Source organism: Danio rerio, chromosome 21 (genome assembly GCF_052040795.2).
Source record: "Danio rerio strain M-AB ecotype USA chromosome 21, GRCz13ab, whole genome shotgun sequence".
In the NCBI taxonomy this organism is placed as follows: Eukaryota; Metazoa; Chordata; class Actinopteri; order Cypriniformes; family Danionidae; genus Danio; species Danio rerio.
This window is the reverse complement of record NC_141041.1, coordinates 9,594,228-9,614,550: the sequence shown is the minus strand read 5'-3', so window position 1 is coordinate 9,614,550 and position 20,323 is coordinate 9,594,228. Positions and strand designations below refer to the sequence as shown.

Genomic DNA, 20,323 nt, shown 5'->3' with positions numbered 1-20,323 from the left:
ATTTTTATATATAAAAAAAACGTTATTCCTGTGATGCAAAGTCATAGTCTTCAGTGTCACACATTTCATCAGAAGTCAGTTATTATTGGTGCTTAGCTATTAAAAATGCAGTATGCAAGTTTGACACCCAGTGGTTAAACTAGTTATTGCACACCTGATTCAAAACACAAGCAAGTGCAGGTTGCCAGATTGACAGGAGCGAGCCTGATTATCAAGCCTAACGGCTGATTAAACTTGTGTTCTAAATAAAAACAACAGCATGAAATTGAACTTTACAACTGAGACTCAGTGCAAGCTTACACATATCAGTGATTCAGCATCTACATTTAATAATGTTAAAGGTTTAATATGTATTAATTAGATTATAAATCTTTCCATTTTGTTGGAGTGCAGTGAGTGCACATATTCTGTGCTTCTAAATAGCTGTATTTCAATTTCAGTAGTGTTTTGTCTGGTGCAAACTGCCAAATTGCTTATCACTGCAAATCTCATGAAGTAGCATGTTGTTAAGACACGCGGTTACAATGGCTGTTTCTCAATATGCGTTCTTGTCTGTAGTTGCGCTCTTATGTCCTCGTGAAACGCCATCAACCGTTGCCTGTTCGGTTACAAGGGTTAAAGTACTGTTCCAATTCTAAAGTTCATGTCTTTCCAAGTACAGATGAAATTCCCGCATGTGTACTTGCTCTGCCCCTTTGGCCAAGGATGCATCAAGAGGTGACTTGTGTGAACTTGCGAAGCTCGGGTCTCCCAGAATGCATTGCAGCGTAACCAGTAAGCGCTAATGACGGAGGAAACCCGTACAGTTTTAAAAATACTCCTTAACTGTGTCACAAAATAAAGTTAACAGTTTTTCAGGCGAGAATGTAGTTGTTTTAAACTCGAATAGCAGTTTATTCACAAAGATGGCGCTTCTTTGACGATGTGCCTCGGCTTATGCGGACTCTGACTCCCAGCCTGCCAGCGGGAGCTCCGTCAACAGCTCTCCCGCCAGAGCAGCTTTAATTCGTCCAGGCCATCTCGGATGTACCGCTGGACCTCATCACTCCATTGCAGTTAAAATATGATATTCATGACATCTTGCGAATATCTAACGGACAGTTTTTGGTCTTATAAATCTATTATTTGTTCTCAGGTGTATTATTTTGGCAGTGTTGTTGTGTTACCTTTTATAGTTGTCTTTAATTATGTTATTGTGTTGTACGCTGTTTGTCTTTGTTTACCGAATTGTTTGACGTAATCTTTATTTCTTATCGTGTATGTCTATTTCTTATTGTATTGGGCCAGTGTATAATTACCATTGTAGTTTAATAAATGTGATAATCAAAGACACGTGTCTGTGTATAACAACACATTTTAATTCACATTTATCCGAATATATGTGTTTATTTTCTTAAATCAAAAATGTAGATTTATAATATAAATATAATATTAATTAAATTATTTTATTGTTAATGTACAGTGAAACCGATGAATCCATGGTGAGTGACGTTATAAAGTACACTGCTGTTCCATTTGAAGAAGTACCCGACTTGTGTCCTCTGGAGTTCGTTCTTCCAAATCTGAACTTGGCAAGTCTGAACTTCCAAGGACACAAGTCCGAACTTTGCGTACTTGGTATTGAGAAACAGCCAATGTTAGCTGCTTACCTAATGTTTACGTTCGTAATATTTAAGTTATTTGCTAATTAATAACCACCTCATGTGGAACTCCTAACAGCATAAATGCTGAACACATTATGTAATATTTTTGTGATCACTATAATGTTTTTTTTAGGATTTTTTGACGAAAAGAAAGTTAAAAAGAAAAAAATATATTATAAATAAAAATATTAAAAAATGATAAATGTCTTTCATACATAACTAATTTGCTTGGGAGAGCTAAGGTTTCCACAAAAATATGAAGCATTAAAAAAAACTGATTTGTTTGTTAATAATAAAGAACGTTACCCGAGTAGCAAATCAGCATATCATTAGGATTTCTGAAGGATCATAAGACACTGTGAATTGGAGTAAGGTTACTAAAAACTCAGCTTTGCGTCACAGAAATAAAATTACTTTTTAAAAACAAATTAAAACAGTTCTTGTAATTTTTATTAAATGCATGCAGCTTGCATTAAAAAACACTAAATTACCCAAAAACAAATCCTGCAATATACACCGAAGTATAATCACTAGCTTCATTCACACAAAAGCACCACTTGCACAGATGAAACTGTGTGTTGCTCTGGAGCTACCACAGTATTTAAACCCTTGGGCGAGAATTGTTGCTCTGGTTCCCCTCCATATGGACTTTTGCCCTCAGGGGTGTTTGTGAGAGAGTGCGTATGCGTGTATAGTTTTCTGCTCTCATCTGTGTCAGGAGTTAAGGATTATCCCTGGAACAATAGCATGACAGAGGAGAGGGAGGCGACGCAGCCCAGATTACAGAGCTTCACCACTGGGTTTGCCTTCTGGGAGCAGTGGACCCAACATTCAGAATGAGTAAAGCTGTGTCTGTGCGTGTGTCAGGTTTCAATTTTAAGACCAATATGAATGAAATTTCCGACTTATATAGCACTGAACGCTAAGGACTTTTTTATAATAGACTAATGGAAAATAATTTAACTTGCCTCATCAAAAAAGCTCTTAGCCACATATTTTAAATAATGCATCAAAACAAGCAAACTCCAGTTGAATACATACTCTTTTACTTCACGATAAGCTTTCTTAACCTTTCTTAAAAACTTTAGTAAACTAAACGCATTGCACAACAATCTGTCCATGAGATTTTAGTTAAAAGTTTTATTGAGATATATTGTTGTTGATTGGATGTCTGTCGCCCTTATGGCATAGCTTTACATGGACAGAGGAAAATTAATACCAGTTTAAAATGATTTAAGACCTACAACACACAATATTTCAATGAACTTAAGACTTTATAAGGCCTAAAACTTTAAGACACTGCAGACACCCTGGTGTGTGTGTGTGTGTGTGTGTGTGTGTGTGTGTGTGTGTGTGTGTGTGTAGACAAAGAGTAAACAGAGTGGCCAGGTACACACATCGGTTCCAGTTATACACACACATTAGGGATGCAACAATTAACTGATTTCCCTATTAACCACGATTTAATTTATCACAAGCTATGTTTCCATTCAAAAATGCGAAGTAACCTTGTGCGCAAACTGAATTATTGCAAAAAAGATGTGCAAATAAAGCTGTTTAGACCCAATGAGTCAAAGCGAACAAAATTGTCACTTCCTGATTATCTGGCGCCAAATATCAACAGTAAAAACAGAATTTGCTGCAGTAGGAGAAGCTGTGACAATCTTTTCTTCATTTAATAAAAGACTTGCACCTCAGAAGGCAATCCTGACATGCAATGAACGTGTGGTGGCATTTGAAGGCGTGAGATGCGGAGCACAGACGCTCTTGATTCTGGAGGTCATTAATAATATAATAAAACAAATGCTGGATAAGTTGGTGGTTCAATCTGCTGTGGCAACCCCAGACTAATATAGTGACTGAGCCGAAAAGAAAACAAATGAATGAATGAACACTAAGGCTGATTTATACTTCTGCGTCAAACGCCGGCGTATGCTACGGCGCTGACGCATAGCCCTTCGCCGTGGCCGTCGGCGTCACTGACGTGCACCTCTCAAAAATGTAACTTCACGTCGAAACAACGCGTAGCGCAAGCTCTGTGATTGGACAGCTTGGTAGCGCTGACGAGTCTGGGCGGGACCGAGAGTCGCGCGAATGGCGCGAGCGATTGTTTACAAGTGTTGAGTCCCTCACTTTAACGTGGTTCACCTTTCGCGGTCTCGCAGATTTTTTTGTTTGCAATTTTACATGCTTTTAGCATTGTGTTCTGCGTCCTGATTGGCTGTAGACCATAATCAATCAATCTTCTCCATGTTTCCGGTACAGTACTGAATGCGTTTAGCTTGCCAAATTAACATCAATTTTCTACCGCTAGCAGTGTGAGTTTCAAGAAAGATGCAAAAAGGATTAGTCATAAAGGGGTGACACACCGGATGCGTCGCTCCACAGAGCGCCATGCAAACATAGGTTTCAGGGTACGCACACTGGCGCCGAGAGTCGGCAGCTGTCTGTGGTGCCCAGCTAAGAATCAGCACACTGTTCATATTTCTACCACACAACAGAGCGCCATCTGAATAATTGCATTTTAATTAACATGCGAATGTGTGCGTCCGTGTTTACTTCCAACTGTCCTGTGTGTGGCGCATCTGCTGTGACCCCTTTAAGGATGGAGTCTGCTTTCGCTTTGTGGATCAGTGACTGCAGGAATAAGAACATTACGCTGGACGTCAATATTATCCACACTAAAGCTAAAAAGCTTTATGAACGTTTTGCGCCTGACAACAGGTTTTGATCTTTGTTTTTATTCTATAATACTGGACTTATTTTTCTACAAAGGTTTAAACTTTGAGAGCTTAAACGAAAGAGAAAAGTGTGAAAATGTTAATGCCCGTCAAAAAAAATGTGTGTAAAATGTGTAGTGAGGGGTTTTACAGCCTTAAAACATCTCTGAAAATAAATATAAATATAATGGGGCTATTTCTAGAACATAACTCCCGCGATAAACAAGGGACCACTGTATTACAAATATTTAGGTAGATAAGTGATTGTTATTGCAGCCTTTATTACTTCTTTTTGGGACGAGTTCTCCTATCTGTGCAGAAACACTGATTAGCATGAATTCAAATGTATATCAATAAATAAAAGAGAAAACAGTTGCTAGTCACTCATCACCTTCAGAGCTCTTTGGCAGACAATATTTACATCAGCATATGATTTTGCTGACTACTTCAGATATAGTGTCATTCACAGAAGAGGGAATAAGCAGAAGTCAGACGCAGCGAAAGCATATGTAAGCCTGAGTCACAATCTTGAGTGAGTTTGGTTAAATCCCCTTCAGAGGGTGTTTGGTACCGCAGACTCTCTAGTGGTTTAAACTCCATCTGTCAGAGCAGGTGCTCAATGCATTATCACTGAGGTGAGCAACAATTATGAGATCTACCTCAACATCCCTGGAGAAACACAGAGGAAAAAAAATTAAGAAGCACAAACCTGTTCAGTGTATGTGTCGGGGAAACTTCTGCGCACCTCTAGTCCTGAAAATAATACAGAAATCTGAAAGTTATTAAATAGATGCATACACACAGGTGTTTTTCTATATCATCACAATTTACCTAGCAAGTACAAAAAATCTGGGGAATGTTAACAAATAAAATTATGATAATGATAAAGCTAGTCTATGCTTTTATGACTTCTAGGCTGGATTACTGTAATGCTGTTTGCTGGCTGCCCAGTATCCTCTATTAACAAACCTCGGCTAGTACAAAATGCAAATGCAAAATCCAGAGTTCTTACCAGGTTTGGAAAATATGATCATATCACCCTAATTTTATCCTCCTTACACTGGCTGCCTGTTAAATTTCGTATTGAATTTAAAATATTGCTTGTTTCATATAAAGCTTTAAATAATCTAGCTCCTGTTTATCTAACCAACCTTCTGTCTTTCTACAATCCAACTCGCTCTTTAAGATATCAAAACTCAGGGCTTCTGGTAGTACCTAGAATAGCAAAGTCGAGTAAAGGAGGTCGAGCCTTCTCATTTATGGCTCCTAAACTCTGAAACAGCCTTCCTGATAATGTCCGAGGCTCAGACACACTCTCCCAATTCAAAACTAGATTAAAGACTGTTTAGTAAAGCATACACTCAGACTAGAGCTGCACAATTAATCGTTAAAAGATCGCGATCTCGATTCGACCCCCTAGACCAGGGGTCAGCAACCCGCGGCTCTAGAGCCGCATGCTGCTCTTTAGCGCTGCCCTTGTGGCTCCCTGGAGCTTTTTCAAAAATGTTTGAAAATGGAAAAAGATGGGGGAGTTTAATATATTTTTTCAGTTTTAATATGATTTCTATAGGAGGACAAACATTTTTAACGTTTTCAAATGCTGTAAAAGTGTGTAGAATTAATATTTAATTTCAACATTTCTGTCAATGAAGATTTGCGTCATAACCTGCGACACACGTTTCTATCAGCAGGGCGGGATGCCAGGCAGGTGGCTGTTGTAAACAAACCGGAAGATAATAAAGCATGGAAAACCGTTCACAGATGGTGACTACATGGAGTCATTCAACATATTAGAACACCTATTTGCAGAATTCAAAAACAAAATCAAGATAATACAAAAAATTAAAGATACCTCTCTCCGCAAAGACAGTGAAGGAAAGGGCTATTAAAATGGCAGGTAACATCAACGATCAGCAAACCAAGGACATTAATTCAGTGCCAGCATACTAAATTGCCTGTGATTTGACCGATATTCAACGCGCTTTTATGCAGGTATGTGAACTCTGATGGGCCGCAAGAAGAAATGATCAAATTAATACCACTAAAAGACCAGAGGCTGTGCTGAAGTGTTTAAATGATAACGAAATAAACACCAACCACCTTATTTCAGTGGCTATTTAATCATGAAGGCTCATTATGTATTTATAGCCAACTTACTCATTTTTTTAGTAGGCTAATATAGCTAATATAGATACATACAGCATGTGTTTCCTTCATTATAAGGCTTATATAAGGCTTTACATTTTTTGCGGCTCCAGACATATTTGTTTTTTGTTTTTTTTGGTCAAATATGGCTCTTTCAACATGTTGGGTTGCCGACCCCTGCCCTAGACGATCTTAATCCAGCATTTCTACTATTCTGCCAATCATATTTTCAAGTTCAGGAGAGAAGCAAAGGCGGCTGCACGAGTCTTTTCATTGTTTCACACACGTTGCTCAGTGACATGGACACCTCCAAATGGTGTTGAATGAGTCACATACTGTATTTATAAGGTATAATTCACCTAAAATGCCATTTTTATCTTCATATAATGATGTTTTTGTGGCCGGGATATCACACGTGACGTGAGCTGTTATCACAGAGAGGCCGCGCGATCAAATCGCATTTTAGAGTTATGATTACCACAAGCATTTGATATGTTTTTTCTTTCATAGCGAACCCACAGTTGTGCATGAAAATAAATGTTTACAATGTCAGTATAACTACTCTAGCTTATATATTGTTGAATATAATCTGATAATGGCAAATGTCTGATTTTACCAGTGAATAAATTTGTCTAATATGACAGATAGCAAGCATATATCTCAAACATAATAATTCAACATCAGAATTATTATAAGTAAAATAGAATTATTCATAGAAACCAGTAGACCTACACATAATATGATTATTGATGTTGTGCATATGTTTGTTTTTACCATACCTTTATTTTACATCTACGGAATCGTGAGAAAATCGTGATTTTATTTTAAGCAAAAAAATGGCGCTCCTCATTTTAGCCAGAATCGTGCAGCTCTAACTCAGACCATCACTTAGCGGTATGATCCATGAATGTGCTCCACACAGGTTTTTGCATCTCGTTTATATACACTATGAACAGCAGCTATGCTAATTATTCTCTATTTCCACCTGGGGATACTCATCCCGAGGCCCTCAGACTACGAAGCGCCACTGATCGATCCAAGACCAGCGATGAGATGATCCCAAGGTTTCCATATCCTGGACCGGGCTGTTTCATGATTCATGCGACGCTCCAGGGACAGACGAGTATTCGCTGAGGTCCAGCTCCAGCCTCCGGCGTCTTGACTGCAGCTCTGCACAAGACGTTTGGCCAGTGGAGAAATGGTCGTGCCCAACTGAGCCTGGTTTCTCTCTAAGTTTTTTAATTCTTTAGTTAGTTTTTTCCTCGCTGCTGTCGCCACTGGCTTGCATGGTTCGGGATCTGCGCATCGATGGATTGCTCTTCAGTGTTTGGACTCTCAGAAGTGATTATTGAACCATACTGAACTAGGGTCCGTTCTTCGTACCTCGCTTAAATGATCTAAGATGATTTGGCAGATCCTGGATCTGTTTATCTTGATAACTGATCTCTGGCTAATTTGGTTCTTCAAACAAGTTCGCGAATCAGATTAAAATGTCTGGATGAACTGATCTGAGATTGCTGCGTGTGTTGTAAAGGACAGATCTAACGATCCCCAAAATCATGATCAGCAATGCAACGATTGGCTGACGGCACATCAGCGTAATGACATCATCTGATTTATATTCAATTATTCATGTGAGCAAAATGACATAAAATAGCAGTAAACGACATCATACAATGCCAAATTAATCAACATCCCCCAACCCTAATTAACAACATATAAAACAGTTAAATGAATGAGGAGGCATGTGGAGATAACACAAAATCTAAGGCCGTACTCACACTAAGTACAGTTGCCTCGAACCGGGCCAAAGCAAGCTTGTCCCCCCTCCCATCTCCCCCGACGGCCCGCACTCACACCACAAATGGGCCTCGGCATGCTTACGTCATCGCTGCTGTGCTGTTCAACGTTTCAGTCGTTTGTTATGCAGTGACATGCAGTCAAATATTTCGCCAAACAGTCCTTAGGGATGGGGTGACACACAGTCAGATATTTCGCCGAACAGATCCGCCACTTTTGGCGCTCAAAAACCATCATAATGCTCTCGTGCTGGAGGAATGAGGAGGTCTGCTGAAGCCGCGCAGCTGTCGTGCTGTGAGTTCTCGTCTTTAATAAACTACGGCAGTTTGCGTTCACTGAACAGCAAGAATGACTAATAAATCCATATGAAACGGCCCCTTAAAAGTCACGTCTCGCTTTCAGTTTCGGGCTTTGGCACATTTTGCACTCACACGCAAGCGTACCGCGCCAAAGCCCAAGTGAACCGCGCTCAGGCACACCTCTTCCAACCGGGCCAGGGCCGGCCAAGTGAACCGAGCTTGAGCCCGATTCAGCGCACTCACTTCTCAAACGATCCGGGAAACGGGCCTGGGCACGGTACGGATGGCATAGTGTGAGTAGGCCCTAAATCAAGTCATTTTAGCATGTTAAAGTCAAATTTATGCATTTAATATATATTTGCCCAACAACAAAATTGTGGCTAGTGAAAATGGCAAGTGGCTAGTAATGTAGAAAATCTACTAGCCACAGTGGCTGCTGATCAAAAAAGTTAATGTCAAGCTCTGGCAACAATGATGAACTGTATACAATAAACCCAAAAACACAGACATTATATAACAATAAATGATCGGTTTTGATTACATGAGATACTTTTTTTAATAAATGCATCTCTGAAAATAGCACATTTCAAACCAACTGAATTAAAGTTGTGAGAGATGAGTTCAAAAATCAGTATATCCACTGTCTGTTTCATTCAGTGAGAGTTCAGATATAAACACACACCCTCAGGCTAATCTGAAAGGTTTCCTCAGCTTTCAGTGGGATTTGAGAGTGTGTGGATGTGTGAACGCCAAGGGAAGGTCTGTCTCAAGAGAACAGACCCAAGATGCTTTGCTCATGCTGCCTTCATCAAACCATACGGTCGCTAAGCAACCGTCGTCTAGGGGTTTCAATGGGGGAGACACTTTAAACAGCTCGAGTGCAGACTATTGTTCACTACTGTTCAAAAGTTTGGGGTCAGCAAGATTGTTTTTTTTATACTTTTATTGAGCAAGTAAGCATTAAATTTGATTAAAGCTGGCATTTATAATGCCACACACACATTTTTGTTTCAATAAAGGCTGTACTTTTGAAACTATATTTAGAAATAAATCGCCCCCAAAGACATCAAGACTTCAGCACTGTTTTTTATAAACAATATTTAAAAAATATATATATATTTTGTATTTATATTTGTATATTTTATTCATTCATTCATTCATTTTCATTCGGCTTAGACAATATGCACAGGGACATGCAAACTCCACACAGAAACTGACACAGCCGGGGCTTGAACCAGCGACCTTCTTGCTGTAAGGCAATTGTACTACCCACTGCGCCACCGTGCTGCCTGTATATTTTATATTTTTATTAAAAGTGGGCATAGATTTATTTATTTTTTAATCTAGTAACTATCTAGTAAAATATTATGTCACCTTGATCATAGCAAAGGTAAATGAAATCAGCTATTAAAACTTAATAATTCAAACTATTAAGTTTGGAAATGTTTATTTTTTACTCTCCATTATAAACAAAAATTGTGAAGAAAAAATAAAAGAATTCAGATTGAAGACTGTATTCAACTGTATGTCTCAAACAAAACTGTTGAACTGGTATTGACGTTTAACTCATTAACTGCACATTTAGTTCATCATAACATCGTTACAGCCGTGCCCCTCATAAAAATCTGTTCTGGTGGACTGATAATACATTTGCATTGAATCACTGAACAAGCCTTTCATAAACCAGGAAGTGACACAAGTTACAGATTTAGTTCACTTAAATTATTGTCTCAAACTTAAAAAGGAAGACAATTTTAAGTGAACTACAGTGAATCATTGCATTATGAGGAAGCACAGTTGAAGTCAGAATTATTATACCTTTTGAATTGTGTAAAAAATCTGGGTGTTATCTTTGATGATGGCTTGAGGTTTGATAAACAGATTAACGCAGTGATCAAATCCTGCTTTTTTCAACTTCGAATTTTAAAAACAGTCAAACCTATTTTATCTAGAAAAAATTCTGAAAAAATAATTCATGTTTTTATTACTTCTAGATTGGACTACTGTAATTCGCTATATTTTGGGATCAGTCAGACAACTCTATCCTGCCTACAGTAAGTTCAAAATGCGGCTGCAAGGTTTTTAACCGGTACCAAAAAATATGACCACATTACACCAGTTTTGCGCTTTTTGCACTGGTTGCCTGTGCACTATCGTGTCACTTCTTCTCCTGGTTTTTAAATCTCTAAATGGCATAGCTCCTTTCTACCTGTCAGACCTGTTGACTGAGCATCAGCCTGGTCGGTCTCTTCGGTCATCTAACCAGAGACTATTATACATCCCAAAGTCGAGGCTTAAATGCAGGGGTGACCGGGCTTTCGCAGTAGCTGGTCCTACCTTGTGGAATGTTCTGCCCCTCTGTATTAGGTCTATATCATCTCTGTCTGTTTTTAAATCTAGGTTGAAAACTGACCTTTTTGATTTGGCATTTTATCAGTGAGAATTGTTTGTTTGTTTTTAGCTTTAATAACTATTAGTGAGAATTGTTTGTTTTAGCTATAATTTCATACTTGTTCTTTGTGATTTGTATTGTTCAGCACATTGGTCAACCTTTGGTTGTGTATAATAGTGCTATATAAATAAAATTGACATTGATATTGAATTATTAGCCTCTATATATTTTTTCTCCAATTTCTGCTTAAAGGAAAGAATATTTTTTTTTAAACATTTCTAAACATAATAGTTTTAATAACTCAATTATAATAACTGATTTAGTTTTTCTATGCCATTATGACAGTAAATAATATTTTACTAGATATTTTCAGCTTAAAGCTTAAAGTGACATTTAAAGACTTAACTAAGTTAATTAGGCAGGTTAGAGTAAGTAGAGAAGTCATTGTATAACAGTGATTTGTTCTGTAGACAATCAAAAAATAATTGCTAAAGGGGGCTAATAATATTGACCTTAATGTTTTTTTAAAAATTAAAAACTGCTTTTATTTTAGCCGAAATAAAAAAAACAAATAAGACTTTCTCCAGAAGAAAAAAATGTTATAGGAAATTCTGTAAAAAAATGTCTTCCTCTGATAAACATCATTTGGAAAATATTCACAGGAGGACTAATCATTTTGACTTCAACTGTTTGTGTGGGCCTCAAAATTAGGGCTGTGCAATTAATCGAAAATCCGATTTCGATTTCGATTTTGGCTTTCAATGATTATGAAAAACCATTAATCGAGATAAACGATTATTCTATCACGTACCCTTTCTAGTTGTACATGTGTGAAAACTCTTTGCCTCTGCAAAACTCAGTTCCACGTGAAAATGACTAAAAGCATGTGCTGTAATGTAACTTTTGCAGCACGGGATGCGCATCATTCATATTTTTAAAAGCGCAAAAGAGCACGTGCTGTTGTGTGTGTGCGCGCCGTGCTTAGCCTCGGACAGGTAGCGTGTGTGTGTGTGTTTGCGTGCGCGCCGCGCCGCGCTTAGCCTCAGACAGCAGAGCACACACACATCTTAATGTGAGCGCTTTAAGGGTCAAATACATGCACATTTGTGTCAGAGCGCAGTGTTTAGTGATTATTCATATTAACCCTCATTTGTGTAATAAACAAACAAGTTGAGAATCAAAAGACACGAGAAAGAGAAACCATATCATAGCCGCACTATTCTTAAAGAGACAGCGTGCGGTATTCCTGCTGCTGCCGACTGTTTTTATTATTAATTAATAATAAAATTAAAAATACAGTGAAGATGCTTAAAAAACAGTTTAAACATAACAGATTTAATAACTTATTTCTAATAACTGATTTATTTTATCTTATCTATGATGACAGCACATTATTTTTACTAGATGTTTTTCAAGATATTCAGCTTACAGTGACATTCAAAGGCTTAACTAGCGTAAATAGACAAGTCATTGTATAACAGTAGTTTCTTCTGCAGACAATCAAACATATATATTGCTTAAAGGGGCTAATAATATCGAGCTATTAAAATAGATTTCAAAATATTCAAACCTGCTTTTATTCCAGCAGAAACAAAACAAATAAGCCTTTCTCCAGAAGAAAAAAAATATTATAGGAAATACTGTAAAGAAATCCCTCTGTTAAACAAAATTTGGGAAATATTTATATATAAAAATAAATTTACTGGAGGACGAATATTTTTGACTTCAACTGATAATCGTTTTGAATAATCGTGATTACAATTATGACAATAATCGTGATTATGAATTTTCCCATAATAGAGCAGCCCTACACATGATTATTATATTTGTGAAAACAGACTCACCAGAGCCAGCCGTCCCAGAATGCACCACCTCCATGTACACCTCAAAGGCTGACCCAGGGCTCTCCCTAAAACGTAAATAAAACAAGGTGAAAGGTCAGATACAGAAACAATCTAAAGAATGTGTAAGAATTTTGAGTCTTTTTTGTATTTATTTATTGCCATATCAGCAACTTTTGGCTATTTCATAACAAGATCAATATACATAAAACATTACATGATAAGAACTCAATCAGAGATGATACACAAACAAATACATAAATAGAAATGAATAAATGAGCAATTCCAGCATTATGGATGTGACAATTGGAGTAAAAACTCAAAACATAAATACACAGAGAAAGTATATGTTGACATTATATTAAAACATCTGTATATATTTACAAAAAGAACGGACCACAGAGTTCTGGGATCAGAAAAATATCAGTCTGTAAAACATGTTTTGTACTTTAAATGAGAAAAATAAACATGCGTTATGGATGTGACCAAAAAAGCATGCAAGTTTGCAGTATACAACACGCTTTGTAGAAATTCTGTGAATTAAACTGCACAACCTAAAAAAATAATGCTAATTAAAAGGATTAGAGTTGCCTCTCTATATAACAAACAAGATTGATTTGATTTGATTTAATATTTTGGCATTTATGAGGGAAACGCTTCATTATGGATGTGACATCTCTGCATTATGGATGTGACGGATGTGAAATTGCCACTCCTGTGAGTCTGTGACTTTGGTAAATCAAACACAATTGTTTATAAACATTGACAAGAGACAGTTTTGAGTATTTCTAAAGTACTGTAAAATATCGGCTTACACAAAAAACCTAGAAACGATTTCGGTATTTTAATGAAAACTGATTTTTCTTCGTGGCAAGGTTGACTTTGCATGGAATTGCTCCAATACAATTCACAAAAACTCTATATTAAAAATTAAATATAATGATTCAATTTAATGTTTGATAAATAACTTACAATTCTGCCTGGGGATAACTTTAAAAAAAAAACATCCATAAAGGGTATTCGTTATAAAAAGACCTTTTATTTAATGGTGTGACATTGATTTTGAGAATTTACAGACTTGATGTTCAGCACTTTGAGATGTAAACAGAACAAACTGCTTTTAATTACTATTTGGCAAAAACATCTTACAGCTAGAAAATATTTTAGCTTTTTTTTAAATCAAAATATATTTTACATAAATAAACATATAACATATGCATCTGATAGAATATGCATTTCTATTTGATTATATTCACTAAAACCAATGCTATTTATGCTTTTTTAATCAAAAGTAAAAATGTTTTATTTAAAAAAAAGAGACGAACCAAATCTTTCATAATTTTAAGATACAATATTTATCACTTATTTTATTTTCTAATCCCTTGTGGGTGGAACAATGGTAAGTGTGAGTGATCAGATCAAATCAAATGACGAAAAGAAGAAAGAAAAAAAGACGTAATATAAGCCTACCAAAGGGAAAAAATTGCTTTTGCCATTTTGCTTGTGTTCAGATTTGAGGTCAATGCTAAAGTGAATAAGGTCACATTTCCCACATTACTGACAGTATACTCATCTACTGCAGAAAAAAAATATCCTATCTGTTTACAGAAACCACAAAATAAGCCTGTCAGCTAGTCAGAAATGTAAAAATAAAACTGACTAACAACATTTGCATGGTTTCTCTGACCTTAGCAGTATTGCATGAACTTTTTTTTATTGCTTGAAATTAAAATTTGCTCAAAATATGGATTAAATAAGACACACAAATATATGAAGACCTAATTTCTCAACATTGTCAATGAATTCAATAAAGAATTGTTTAAAAATTCCAGAGTTTATCAAATATCACCATTAATGAACAGACAGATCAACAACAAACTTAAACTGAATGAATGTCTGTCTGACTTTGTTCTGTCCTTCAGGCTGTTTCCAAAACAGTGAGGTAAAGTTGGTTTTATATCCGTGCATTCGTTCAGTGACAACTTGTGACATGCTCTCTATATTGTTTACCATGGTACTTTGAATATTCGGTCTGAAATCACATGCAAGCATGACTTGAAAACAACATTAGCACTATTTGTTTGACTTTGTACAGCAATGCTGTTCTTAATCCAGGGTTCATACACATTTTTACTACTAAAAATCCATGACTTTTCCAGGACTTTAAGTCAATTTTCATGACCTAATGTTTCATGTAATGTCTACTTATATGTGGTAATTCATAAGAAACATTTAAATTTATAACAGCATATCATAAAACACGCAATAATTTAAAGCTATTTTTATATCTATGTAAAAAGGTGATGCTTACACAGCACTACTAATGTGAGAGCATGTTTTTGGCAATATACAGACATTTTTCAAACAAATTTTAATAATCTTAATAGTAATAGTTAATCTTAATAGTTTGTTAAACTATTATGTAAACTACTTCTATTACAAAGCCTCGATCACGCTGCAATTTTCGCTCCACAGACTTCCATTCATAGGCATGCGAATGCGGCAGACCAGAAGCGCAAGCACGAGCGACATGTTTCACATTTCACTGCATTCGAAAGTTTAAGCTTAGTGATTCTTATCAGCGAAATCACATCAGGTGACTGCGTAAGACCAATAGAAGATAATTCAAAAATAAGAAATGTAAAATATGGAGCAATCACTAACTTTACCAATGTTGAATAATATTGTTTAACCCTGCCCTTTTTCGCAGTGCCATACGACACAATTTTGCAAGCACAAGCTCTAGTGTGACCACAGCGTAAGTCACTTTGAACAAAAATGTCTGCTGAATTGCTTAATTTAAATGTAATTTCCATGACTTTTCCAAAACCTTGTTGGTTTTTCCAAAACATTTCCAAGCCTAGAAAATGACATGTCAAAATTTCATGACTTTTCCATGTTTTCCATGACCTGATAAACCCTGTTAGTCATTTGCTGCTAATATGATTTCACTATTTAGAAGTTCTAAAATTATATTAATAGGGAGAAAGTATGAATGTGTAAGTACAAGAGCAACTTTGTCACCAAAAGTGTTATCTGGATAGATGTAAAGTTGCCTTTATATTCACATATTCATTCAATGTCAACTTGTGACACGCTCCCTATAGTGTTTACCATGACACTTTAAATATTCGGTCTTAAATTACATGTAAACATGACTTCCAAACAACATTAGCACTATTTATTTGACTATAAACAATGGTGTACTTTGATAGTCATAGGCTGCCATAATGTTTGGACTATTTGCAAATTGCACAGAATGCTTTCCTGAAATAATATTATTAAGGAGAAAGTCTGAAATGTGTGAATATAAAACCTACTTTACCTCAATGATATCTGGGTCTGATTTTAACCCTTGAAAAACACAGTGACCAGCAAGGCACTGACTGGCCCAATTTCATTTCTTATTCATAAACTGCATTGAATTACTTAAGCAGGCAAGTGTCACTGAGCTGGAAACGTAATTAGACCCCAAAACCTTCTTATAAATCCATTCTTACACTTCATTTGACAGTGTTATGCGTTTGATTGACCATACATCAAGATTATCGCTTAGTAACATACAAAATATGCATATATTCAATCATATAGGGCATGTAAACAATCTCCAGTCTCATTGTCTTAATGTGTCTCCGCCTATAACACAGCGTTAAATATTAAAAATACACACACCCCCGGCTACTGAACATATGAAAACATAATTAACAGCAACGTTAATTATCCAAATAACAACATAAACGCCCAAACCCCAAAAGCACAGTCTCCCTCTGTCGCAACAAGTCTAAACAGGCCTTTTGGAGAGGCATTTATAACAACGCCGAGAAAGGGGGAGAGATAGTGACGCTTACTTGATACGAGAGCCCATTTTATTCTTTATTTAAATCCAATCCTCTCCTCTGAATAGTGTGAGAATAACCCGCTGTCGGAGTTATATTTCCCCGTTATCCCCGTCACATACTGCTCAGGAACGCCATGGTCTCCACGCGCGGATCACGGTACTACTGCCTTGAGGAGTTGTGGGAGTTGTAGTTTTCAGGGCGTGGCTGCGGTTAAAAGTCGATAAAGCGGTGAACTACATTTCCCACGCGGCGAAGAAGCAGTGGCGTACGAGTCGCCTGACATATAAGGGAGTGTAGTGTGCGGTGCCTGGGCATTGCTAGAATGAATTGCAATAACAACTGTTACAGCTGTATGACAGATGGGAAGTGGGATGTTTTTGTTGTTAGGAGTGCACTGACTGAATCGGAGTTTAAAACTATGGCATACTTTATAAACGGAGAGAACGTTATCTGTGGCACTGTGGCAGAGGTGTGACTGAGGTCCGGGGACCCTCCGGGGGGCATGGGGTGGGGGGTTAAATGTATTAAATAAAAAATATGATTAAAATAAAAACCAACATAAAAAAATAAACTAATGGTTTATTAAAATAATTATAATAGTTTGATTAACATGAACAAGTTAGATTAAAGCAAATAAAAAGTAAACAAATTAATAAATACAGTAGGGGAGAGCAGGGACGGAAGTAACATCGATTTTCTAGATGCTTTATACTTTTTTACGCAAAGCTTGCTGTTTTTGTGAGTCAGTAGAAGGGAAATCTACATTCAAACCTCCACCACTTTCTTTATTACTCATTTCCAACCCTAGACTGGGGAGGTTGTAATAGTGCCCTAACAACATTTGCTTTCCAGGCTATAACAGCACATTCAGCACGCAACCCTTGATGGAGCTGCCAAATATTACCTGATTTTAGGACTGTTACCCGCGGTTAGCTCTGAATTTCTGTTTTTAAGTGTAAAAGGTTAATTGTAGTGGTTCTTTTTTCCATTTTACAAGTTGTGTTTCTCTTTTCATGCATCACAGGCAGGGGTGGATTTAGTGAATTGGGAGCCCTAAGCAATTCCAGCCATGGGGCCCTAAAGTTCTGAAATGCACTTTTCTATTTTAATTTATTTTTAATTGGTTTATTTTGCAGTTTTATTTTTTCTTATATCATTCACTCAATCCTTTTCTACATTTTGTCTTAATGCAAAATAATAATAATGGTGGCATAGTAGGTAGCAAAATCGCCTCACAGCAAGAAGGTCGCTAGCTTGAGCCTCGGCTGGGTCAGTTGGTATTTCTGTGTGGAGTTTGATGTTCTCCTCATGTTCGCGTGGGTTTCCTCCGGGTGCTCAGGTTTCCCCCACAGTCCAAAGACATGCGCTATAGGTGAGCTGGGTAAGCTAAATTGTCCGTACACTCTAAGAAATAAAAGTATGCAAACTGTCACTGGGGTGGTACCTTTTCAAAATGTACAAAGTGATACCTAAAAGGTCTAAATTAATACCTCAAAGGTACATATTAGTGCCTAAATAGTATAAAAGTGTTGCTCTTAAAATTTGTACTAATATATACTTTTGAGGTATCAACATGGACCCTTTAAGTACAAATGTTTACCACCCCAGTGACAGCTTGCGTACCTTTATTTCTGAGAGTGTAGTTTATGTGTGTGAATAGGAGTGTATGCATGTTTCCCAGTGATGGGTTGCAGCTGGAAGGGCGTCCCGCTGCATAAGACATGTGCTGGATAAGTTGACGGTTCATTTCACTGTGACGACCGCTAATTAATAAAGGGATTAAGCCGAAAAGAAAATGAATGAATGAATATTATTTCTTATCATTATTGAGAAATAGATACAAAACTTTTGCCGTTCAGAACATGTTAATAAGAAATAAACTTCAGATCAATTTTATGGGACTGTTACGTGTTTAGGATGTTAAAGTGGGATGCAGTAACATTTAGGTGAGACAGGTGTAATGTGTGCGACAGATCAAGAATGAGGCAAGGATCAATTACTCTTATTTAAGCTTTTTACTCAATAATGGAAACAATATGTAACAATAGTAAATGGGGGAAAAAAAGAAATAAACATTTATAATTATTATCTTTAAACAAAAACAACGAGTGTAAGCCAAATCAAAGAAATTAACAAAACAAAACAATCCTTAAATCTAATGTCTAAACTAGGCGTCAAAAAGAAACACAAACAAAAACCGAGATCTTCAGTGTATACGACACCCGAACTAAACTAATTAAACTACAAAACTCAAAATACACAGGTGGCAAAACACTCAAACTAATCTAACAAAAACATCAATCTAAACTAAAACAAACAGGATAAGTCCGTCAAAGCTTAGTTTAGAATCACACAACAACAATCACATTATGTTACTTAAAGCCAACAAAGTTCAACAAGCAAACTCGAATTACCACAGTAACTGAGATAATAAATCATCAAATGGACGAAGCATTGAACAAACAAATTTCGTGGAGCACAAAGGGTACGCCGAGGCAGAGCGCACCACACACACTGGTCTGTCAGGGCTTTAAATCCTTGCGGCTCGTCCTGGGATTGGTGAATCCGACAGAATGATAAACCATAAGAAACCAAGGGTTGAGCAAACGGAGAGGAGGGTGAAAAAAAAGACAAAAAGAAAACATAAATCATAACAGGGACTGTTATTGTATTTCTTCCTTTCACTGCTCATAGATGCAAAGATGCATACTAAAATAATATTTATTAAATTCTATCCCACACATTAACCCTAACAAACATTTTTTTTCTGAATGTTAAAATTAAATGTTTGTTTGTTTGTTTGTTTGTTTGTTTGTTTGTCATCTATGCGTTAATTCATAACCTCACTAAACCATGCCTCACTTTGTCTCCTTAACCAATCACCTAAAAACTTAAAACTGTCTGGCTGCATCACCACCTGGTATGGAAATAGCACCAGCAGCAATCGCAAAGGCCTACATGTGCGAACTGCTGGACGCGTAGTAGAAGATGAGCTTCCCTCCCTCCAGGACATCTACACCAGGCGGTGCATGAGGAAAGCCAAGAGAATCATCAGCAACGCAGCCACCCAAGTCATAGACTTTTCTCTCTGCTACCCTCAGGTTCCACTGCATCCGGTCATGCACTAGCCGACTGAAGGAAAGCTTCTTCCCTCAGACTATCAGGCTGATGAACACTTAGCAAACCTCAAACAGACTCTTTTATACCCCTCACTGCACACCATCAATATGTAGCATCCACCGCACTTTAACAAATCCATACTTAAAAACAATACTGCCTACAACTATGTGGATATCGATTCATTGTACATGTCACTGTCAATTTTACATTGTCCAGTTTATTTTATTTTTTTTTGTTGTTTTTTTTTTTGGGGGGGGGGTTGGAGTATGCAGTTGTATCTTGCACTGTCTGTATTTTGCACTGTCATTGTATTTGCACTGTCTGTATTTTGTACTGTCTGGAGCCAGCACCTAAGCCTTTTACTCATCATAGCACACGTCCTGCTGATGATGTGACAATAAAAGTGATTTAATTTAAGGCAGACCAGCCCCTTTAGCACTCTTCTTGTTCTCTTGAGCCCACCCTCCCTCTATTTTTTTGCTTTCCATTAACAATCCTAAAACCCTCTCTTCCCTCTTACACTC

The 20,323-nt window shown here is 37.0% G+C and overlaps 1 protein-coding gene across 34 annotated transcripts in view; it reads right to left on the bottom strand.

Moving 5' to 3' along the window:
* The window catches only part of dennd1a (DENN/MADD domain containing 1A), a 47,941-nt gene extending 31,096 nt beyond the window's left edge, over nucleotides 1-16,845 (bottom strand). For all 34 annotated transcript variants that reach the window (XM_087300695.1, XM_087300691.1, XM_087300694.1 and 31 more), the window contains exons 1-3: nucleotides 16,689-16,845; nucleotides 12,844-12,908; nucleotides 5,073-5,116 (exon numbers count right to left, since the gene is read on the bottom strand). In XM_087300695.1, coding sequence (XP_087156821.1) covers nucleotides 5,073-5,116; nucleotides 12,844-12,908; nucleotides 16,689-16,705 — 126 coding nt within the window. In that variant the 5' untranslated portion in view covers nucleotides 16,706-16,845. The remainder of the gene's footprint in view (nucleotides 1-5,072; nucleotides 5,117-12,843; nucleotides 12,909-16,688) is intronic.
* Between the last annotated feature and the right edge of the window lie 3,478 nt (nucleotides 16,846-20,323).